This window comes from Hibiscus syriacus, unplaced genomic scaffold (assembly GCF_006381635.1).
Source record: "Hibiscus syriacus cultivar Baekdansim isolate YM2019G1 unplaced genomic scaffold, ASM638163v2 tig00110893_pilon, whole genome shotgun sequence".
Classification (NCBI taxonomy): Eukaryota; Viridiplantae; Streptophyta; class Magnoliopsida; order Malvales; family Malvaceae; genus Hibiscus; species Hibiscus syriacus.
Genome location: NW_024062901.1, coordinates 5,395,359 through 5,403,892, shown reverse-complemented (window position 1 = coordinate 5,403,892; position 8,534 = coordinate 5,395,359). Strand labels below are relative to the sequence as shown.

The window sequence follows — 8,534 nt, the reverse complement described above, 5'->3', positions numbered from 1 at the left end:
TATAATAAGAGAGAAAGTAAAGTTCAATTGTTAAATTTGTACATTACCCAATATTATAATATAATTACTATTTTTTATTTAGTTTTAATATATGTTAATAAAATGTAAAGTAATTAGTTGTTAAATAATAAATACTACAAAACAATTGGAATCCAATTCTACCAACATGTACCAAACGACACATGACAAAAGTCAAAGTTTTTCCACCCACAATCCTGCCTTTTTCCCTTCAACTTTTTACCTTTGGAAGAATATTTGAGAAATCATTACGTGCGGTAGTTTTAATATATGACTAAAAAAAGTGTTACCTATTTTATTATTATTTAAATAATAAAATCGGTAAAAATTATCAGAAATTATTATTTATACTACTTTGGTTATTATTGGGCATTTTACCGGTTTTGTTAACAAAATCAGTAAAACGTTACCGGTTTTGTTATTGTTAGACACTTTATCGAAAATATTAAAAAATATTGATGTTTTAGGTAAAAATAATAATATTTAAGGTAATTTTTTACCTATTTTTTATTTAAATAATAACAAAATCGGTAACATTTTTTAGTTGTATATTAAGGGTGTCGCACTACAGAACTTCTCGAATATTTAACATGGCACGGCAGACCAAAAATTGTATAAATTATTTTTTTTTAAAATAATTGGGCAAACTACATATTTAATTGTTTAACTATCATTTTAATTCTATTTTAGTTATCAAACTATTTTTTAAATTATATTTATTGAAGTATATATATAATTTTTGTATTTTATATTCATAATTTGTTTTTATCATCCTAAAATTTTATAAGCTCATTTCTCTCTAAAATTTTGTAAGTTTGTCACTCCTAACATAAAATCTCACGTCTGTCCCTAGTCGACGTGATACTTTTTATTTTTTAATGATGATGTATCATTATCTTGTGGTAATATGTCAATATCACTATTATTTTTTTTAGCACGAGATAACCAAAACGTAATTAGATATGATTTAAAAAATAATAATAGTTGGGTGATCAAAACAGAACCAAAGCGATAATTAGATGACTAAATAAATAACTTATTCCTAAAAATTTTAGATTTAAATATTTAATAAATTATAATTGTTTAAAAGTTAAACAATTTGATCATTGATTGATCTCGAGCTCGAACTCAAACTCTATATTCTTGGAGACCACAACTGAAAAAAAACTCAAAGATTTCAACATATCAATTTATTTAGGTACGCTCTCGCATCTAATATTTTATTCTCGATGATTTGACATGATTATATCCTAATTAGTTTTTATATTTATTAAGCTTTAATTTATTTTTTTTCTTTGGAGGAAGAAGAAGTTCAAATCTTTAGGGTTTAATTAAGACATGATTAGTTGGGGTGGTGTTGATTAAAGAAGTAGAAAGCTTGGTTTGTGCATGTGGAGGTTGAAAAAGGAGAGAGGAGTAGTTGGCTTAAAACCCTTTATTTCATTTGACTAATAATTTCCCCAACAAAAGTAGTTATGGAAAACAACCAACTCTCTATCTAAATTATTTCCCTTAATCTTACATGGAATTCCATTTTCCAATTTAATAAATGTATAATCTATACCTACTCCACACTCCCACTAGGACACTATGTCCTCCCAAAATTTGCATTGGGACAGCTTCGCAAGACCGACTTACCCCTCTCCTTTTTACTTACCATAAATAGTGTATGCACAATGATCCTTTTATTATAAGGTGTGTTTATATTGAATTTGTTGATCATTAAAAATTATAAAACGAGCTCTTAATTATAAGTAATTATTTTATTGACTTTCTCTATCATTTAAAATTATAAAAGGTCATTCGACTATAAGTAACTACTTTGTTGATTTCCTCGACTATTTAAAGTTACAAAATGATCATCTGACTATTCATGTGTTACAAACTCGTCATTTTACGTTAAAAATTAACGATCGTCTACGTTAGACGTTCACCTGCTGGCTAGAATATGACTAGTTAGAAATATTTAAATAATTAAGTGACCATTTTATAATTTTTAATAGTATAAAGATTCAACAAAGTAAATACACAATAATCAAAAGATCATTTTATAACTTTAATAGTAAAAAGGAACAAAACAACAATCTATAATGAGGGGATCGTTTATAAATCTTACCTATATCTAGATATGACAATTTAATCCGAAATCAACGGGTTCTGACCTGAACCGATTCGATGGGGTCAATTTTTTTAAAATATTTCAAGTTTGAGTTAGGTCAGATTTTTTAAGAAAATGAGATCAAATTAGATTCGGATAGAGGATGAAATAAACTCTGACCTGACCCGAAAATAATAATAGAATTTTCTTAAAAATATATTATTTTTTATTAAGTACTTATTTTATATCAGATCGGGTCTGATTTATACTTTAAAAATTTAGATTAGAATAAGATACAAAAATATACATTTTTCGGATCAAATTTAAGTGGAGACCCGACCAACCCGTTACCATCCCTACCTATGTCTAAACGCCTAATTTAACGAAGTAATAGTTATTTTGATAGGATTATTAGCAAATTTGTAAACCGGAAATCTCATCCGTTATTGCAGAATTGAGTTTTAAAAAAAAATTAAAAAAAAAAACTAAAGCTTGCTTCACATTCTGTCATTCTCTTTATTCATTGATACCAAAGACAAAACAGACATTGGATTTGAGAGACATACCCTACAGATTCATCTCTCTCTCTCTCTCTCTCTGTCTGTCTTTTAACTTTCTGGTTCATATCATCTTCGTCTCTGTAAATCTAATCCAACCCTTAAATACCCACCTTCTAATCCTCTTTCTTCTTGTTTTTCTTTCTCTATTGAGAAGAGGGTAAATAAAATTCATCATTGGGTTTACTTTATTACATGCAGTGGTGCTCTGTTTCATCTTCTGTTAATGGCTGCTGCCCAAATCTTTCGAAACAAAGAGAGTGATGAAAAGGGTAACAACGAAGCTAGCAGGAAAGAGATACAGGCCGCCATTGCCAAGGCCGTGGAGCTTAGAGCTTTGCATGCAGCTTTGGTGATGGGGAACAACAACAGCCCTTCAAATAAAAAATACGCTTCTTTTTCATCTCCCGTTTCTCGCCCTGCTGCTCAAGAGTACCCTGTTTTCACTCCTGTGAGTTCATTCATGTCTGGTCTTCTCTATAGTTATTTCGACATTCCAATTGCGTGAAAAATGGGGAAGAATGGGGGAAATGGGGGACATGGGGGAGATGCATTGTCATCACACCATCTCAATAAACAATTCCGACAAGACTCTGTGCTAGCCAATTATTTTTTCCAACACCCCATCAGAGCAATTTTGCCGATTAATTCACTTATTACTAAAAAAAAATTTAGTTGTTCGATCTTATTTTATAATTTAATATTTCTTGAGTTGAGTTAAATCGAGTCTATGAAATTACAAGTTGAATCGAATCAAATAAATTGTTTTATCATCGAATCAAGTCGGAATTTTGATTTTTATATTAGAGTCGAATTTAGTTCACCTCTACCTATTATCACTAACTTTAAGGAAACATTTTTACAGAGCTACGGAGGTGAAGCATTATCGAGATACCATACAAATAACCAAGTTTTATCTGAAATTTGGGATGAGTGTGGCTTGGAAGCAGGAAATGACACTGAAACTGTTTTATCAGATTATAAGAAAGAGATTTCCGGTTCGAGGAAATGTCTCTCTCCGGCTATGCCCGCCTTCGAATCGCTTGTTTTTCCGGCAGAAGATCAAATGTCCGTTACCGGTTCTTGTGCAAACCACATCACTGTCCTACAAGCATCTCCGGGAACTGAATTCTACAAGTCCACTAGGAGTAGGAGAAACAGTTTGGGGGATTTCAAGTCATTGTCATCTTGCAATCGATGCAAGCCATCCGTTATAGCGGCCGAGTCCGAACACGTCGTTAGGAACACCAAGAATTCGAATACGGTGGTGCCACTAACATACTCCCACTCTTCTGTTCAACCGAAACCGAGGAACCGAGGGGTGATTTCGTGGTTATTCCCCAAGTTGAAGAAGAAACACAAGAACGAGAAATCGCCGACTCGAACAGAATCGGGGGATGTTTCACAAATATTCAAGGAATTTGGCATGTTATCGATTGAAAAATTGAAGAGAGAGCTGAATGAAGCAAATGAGAATAGGGATGCCGCATTGATGGAAGTTGTTGAGATGAGATCTTCACTAGGTGACCTCAAGCAGAAGCTGGAGTACTTAGAAACCTATTGTGAAGAGCTGAAGAAAGCCTTAAGGAAAGCAACACAAACAAAGGGTTCTCAAATCAATGAAAAGCTCGGGAAAGGGAAATCCATCAGCGGCGACGGAGAAGACCTGATGCCGGTCGGCGAAGAGGTAATGGTAGAGGGTTTCTTGCAGATAGTATCCGAAGCGAGATTATCGGTGAAACAATTCTGCAAGACGCTTGTTGCTCAAGCTGAAGAGAGTGGCAGTACTTTAATGGACAACCTGAACTCACTTCTCCAACCATATAAACTCTCGTTGAATTCGAAGTACTCGAAGGCGGTATCATACCATTTGGAAGCAATCATAAACCAATCACTCTACCAAGATTTCGAGAACTCCGTGTTTCAGAAAAACGGATCCCCGAAGCTCTTGGACCCTCAACAAGATCGCCAAGCGCAGTTTTCGTCTTTCGCTGCACTAAGAAACCTCAGTTGGAACGAAGTGCTGAGGAAAGGGACTAAATACTACAGTGAGGAATTCAGTAAGTTCTGTGATCAGAAGATGAGTTTGATCCTTTCGACACTGAATTGGACGAGACCGTGGCCGGAACAACTGCTTCAAGCCTTCTTTGTTGCTGCAAAATGCATATGGCTGCTCCATTTACTGGCATTCTCATTCAATCCACCATTGGGGATCTTAAGGATCGAAGAAAATCGAACCTTTGATCCACATTACATGGAGGATATGTTCATGGAAAGGCAGAAGTCGCATGGACCGAGTCGGGTTAAGATCATGGCGATGCCGGGATTCTATGTTCAGGGAAGGGTTTTAAGGTGTAAGGTGATTTGCAGATATAAAAATGTAGCTTAAATTCTTTTCTGATATGGTTCTTTCAAGGGCAGATTCAGCTGCAAGCATGTAACTACCTTATAGATCTTAATATATAAGGGTGGTAATAGGCTTCTTATGTATTATTAATCTCATTTTATGTTTAGATTAAGGTACGTGTCTAACATAAGAATATATCATTTATTTTTTTAAAAACACAAGAACATATCATTTCTTTTTTAAAGACCTGATTGTACAAAATAAGCTGAAAATAAAAACGTTGGTTTGGGTGAACTGGTTGCAAAATAAGATGTTAAATGACATATTTGACCTTATTATTTTTATAATTACATCCTTACCATAAAACTTAATTTAATGAAATAACCTTCATCCTAATGCAATGTCTAATAGAGCTGGGTATATGGGCTAAGGCCCGCGGGTTACTCGTTTAACCCGCAACCCGTGAGGGCTTCGGGCCTTAAAAATTGAAGATCGTTTAAATTGCGGACTTTTTAGCCCGAACCGTTAAACCCGCGGGTTTAATGGGTATAATCGCGAGCTACCCGCGAAACTCGCTAAAGCCCGCTTAATTTAAAATTCATAAAATTTTAGAGAAAATAAACTTAAAGAATTTTATAGAAAAAGAAAATAAATTACCTATAAATATGATGTTACTTATAACTATTGTAGTTCTTAAATTTATTAGGGTGTTTGTCATAATTTTACCGTTGCTTGATATTTTTTTCATTTAAATATACATCATTATCATTTTGGTATTTAAAGATTTTTTTATTTAATTTTAACCTTTATTTTTTTTCATGAAGTATGTTATCCATTTTGTTCTTCAATTATAAAAAGTCACATAATATTTGGATTAAAAATAAGAAAGAAAAGTAAAAGAAAAAAAATGAAAATATACCTTTCAACTTTTAAAGACTTTTACAAAATAAATATATTTTAACAAATTAATGGTTTATATTTTATCAATTTAGTATAACTGTATCTTTCAAATTTACTCTCATACTGTTAGTATTTTATTTTATATTTTCATATTATGTTTTAGTCTTTCTCTAAAGTATCCATAAAATACAATTATTAGGACCACTTGACAACTTTCTTGTTAGATTTGTATAATGTTTGACTTTGTTGAATTTTTTTGTTTGAATTTCTGCTTTCAGACACTTCCGTGTCTTCAAATTATAGCCTTGAATAATCGTGTTTTATAAAAGTATAATGTGATTATTGTTTTATTTGTTTTTCAATTTGGTGATATAAGTGAATATTGTTTTTTTAATTTGAGTTTAAGTAATTATATCATTATATATATATATTAATGATTAAAAAATTAAAAAAAAATATTATTTTATAATCATTTCCGGCTATTTAAAATAAAATTTAAATATTATTTATTATTTTGACAGTGCTACCTTCCTTTTCAAGTTGCTCGATCATTTTTAAAGGTGTAGTAAGTTAAAACATTATTTTTTATTGAATTTAAAGCATTTAAAATTATTTTTATTTAACGGGCCGCGAGTAAGCCCGTTTAGCCCGCGGGTTAAATGGACGGGCCGCAGGCCTTAAAATTCAAAACCGTTTATGAATGCAAACTTTTTAGCCCGCTCCGTTTAAGACTGTACCGTTAAAACCCGCGGGCTAAATGGACGGCTAGCCCGTATACCCACCTCTAATGTCTAATGATGAATTAGTGAAGTTTTATTTTATTATTCATGTGATAACTATTTTTATTTCTAAAAATTAATTATGATTTTATTTGTAAATTTGGAATTTGGAATTAGTTTGAATTGGAGTCTTCATCAACATTTTGGTTAGCTAGATCGAATACCTAAAAATATCTTTTAATCAATTTGGAAAAAATCATTTAAAAGATAAAAGTTGATATGCGTTTACCAAAAAATCATTTTTTAAGAATTCAAAAGACGATTACACGTTGGAAAGGATAAACACCCCACAACGCCCAAAATTAATATTTAGTCACTTATATATTATTGTAATTGGTGGACATTGTAAATGGGAATCAATATTTAAAGTATGATCATTTTATTGAACGTTTAATAATTTGTTTTGAATTAATTATCATAACTGGTGGAAATTGTAAATTTGAATCAATATTTAAAGTATCGACCTTTTGGTTAGGTAGATCGAATACCTAAAAATATCTTTTAATCAATTCGGAAAAAATCATTTAAAGATAAAAGTTGGTGTGCATTTACCAAAAATTCATTTTTTAAGAATCCGGAAGTCGATTACACGCGAGGAAGGATAAACACCCACACATCGCCCAAAATTGATACTTAGTCACTTATATATTATCGTAGATGGTGGAAATTGTAAAATTGAAACAATATTTAAAGTATGATTCTTTTATTGAACGTTTAATAATTTGTTTTGAATTAATTATTAAGGAACATTCATTAATATGAGAAGAAATCACATAATTTACACATCCTCCAATGAGAAAGCTAACTCATTTATTTATCCTTTATACGAGAAATGTCCACCTTCCCAATGTTATCAAAAAGCACAAATGGAATATAAATTGACTACTTATAATTGCATAAAATAAATTACTATCTAAAGAAACAAGCATTGCATCATCTAAATTAAAATAAAAACAAAAACGAATTAATCATTATTTATAAAAAATAAAGTCAATTTATTCCAAATTCACATTTCGTTTGAATATTATTTTGAATCACACTACCTTTATAAGGTGGTGCTTTTCACACATATTCTACGACAGTAGTTTTTAAAAGTGTTCGATTAAATCACTAAAAAAATTTAAATTAAATATAAGGGATGTGCATATTATTAAAAAATAATATTTCATAAATCAAAATACATTAAATAATATGAAATAAAATAATATAAGTGAGCAATATATAACATACACAGGTTAAGGAATGTTAAATAATATACATAATAAAACACTTGATATTTACATACATCATAACAAATGAAAAGCAACCAAGCTAAAATTACGCATTAATTAAATTGTTTAATCGATTAATAATATGACAAAGGATCATATCAGAAAAGAGACAAAAATAATATGATAAATCTATGAAACTTTACATTTAAAAACAAAAACAGTGACTAAAATAAATTCCTAAAAGAAATAATGGTTCCAAAACAGGAAATAAGACACATATATTAATACACATCGATAATATAAGGATCAAAATGAATAGAGGTAAAAATCATTAGCCCAAAATCAAAGGCTTATCTCCTGTACATGCCAAAGACAGAGTAAGGACTAAAACGAGCCTTGCTTAAACTTCATGTCATATGTGTAAATCTATAAAATTAGCAGTTACATGAATTGAAGGACCAAAATGATATCACCTTACACTATTAGCAACAAAACTGATATTAAACCATACATATATCAAAGCACAATTAATGACTAAAATAAAAATAAATAAATTTTGATGCCAGAAGTCAAAAATTTCAACATTTCATTCAGTGGCCGAAAATAAATATTACAAAACCTAAA

General features: G+C 30.7%; 1 protein-coding gene across 1 annotated transcript; it reads left to right on the top strand.

Annotated features, from left to right (window-relative positions):
- The first annotated feature begins 2,774 nt into the window (after positions 1 to 2,774).
- LOC120145214 (IRK-interacting protein-like) lies at positions 2,775 to 5,093 on the top strand. Its single transcript, XM_039159107.1, has 2 exons — positions 2,775 to 3,124; positions 3,539 to 5,093. Exons 1-2 carry the CDS (start codon positions 2,900 to 2,902, stop codon positions 5,060 to 5,062), a joined length of 1,749 nt encoding a protein of 582 aa, XP_039015038.1. The 5' UTR covers positions 2,775 to 2,899; the 3' UTR covers positions 5,063 to 5,093.
- Positions 5,094 to 8,534: the final 3,441 nt, after the last annotated feature.

Excerpts from the sequence above, each read along its gene's own strand:
- LOC120145214 (XM_039159107.1), top strand. The coding sequence starts at position 2,900 with ATGGCTGCTGCCCAAATCTTTCGAAACAAAGAGAGTGATGAAAAGGGT. Across the intron at positions 3,125-3,538 it reads AGTACCCTGTTTTCACTCCT|AGCTACGGAGGTGAAGCATT; the intron begins GTGAGTTCATTC and ends ACATTTTTACAG.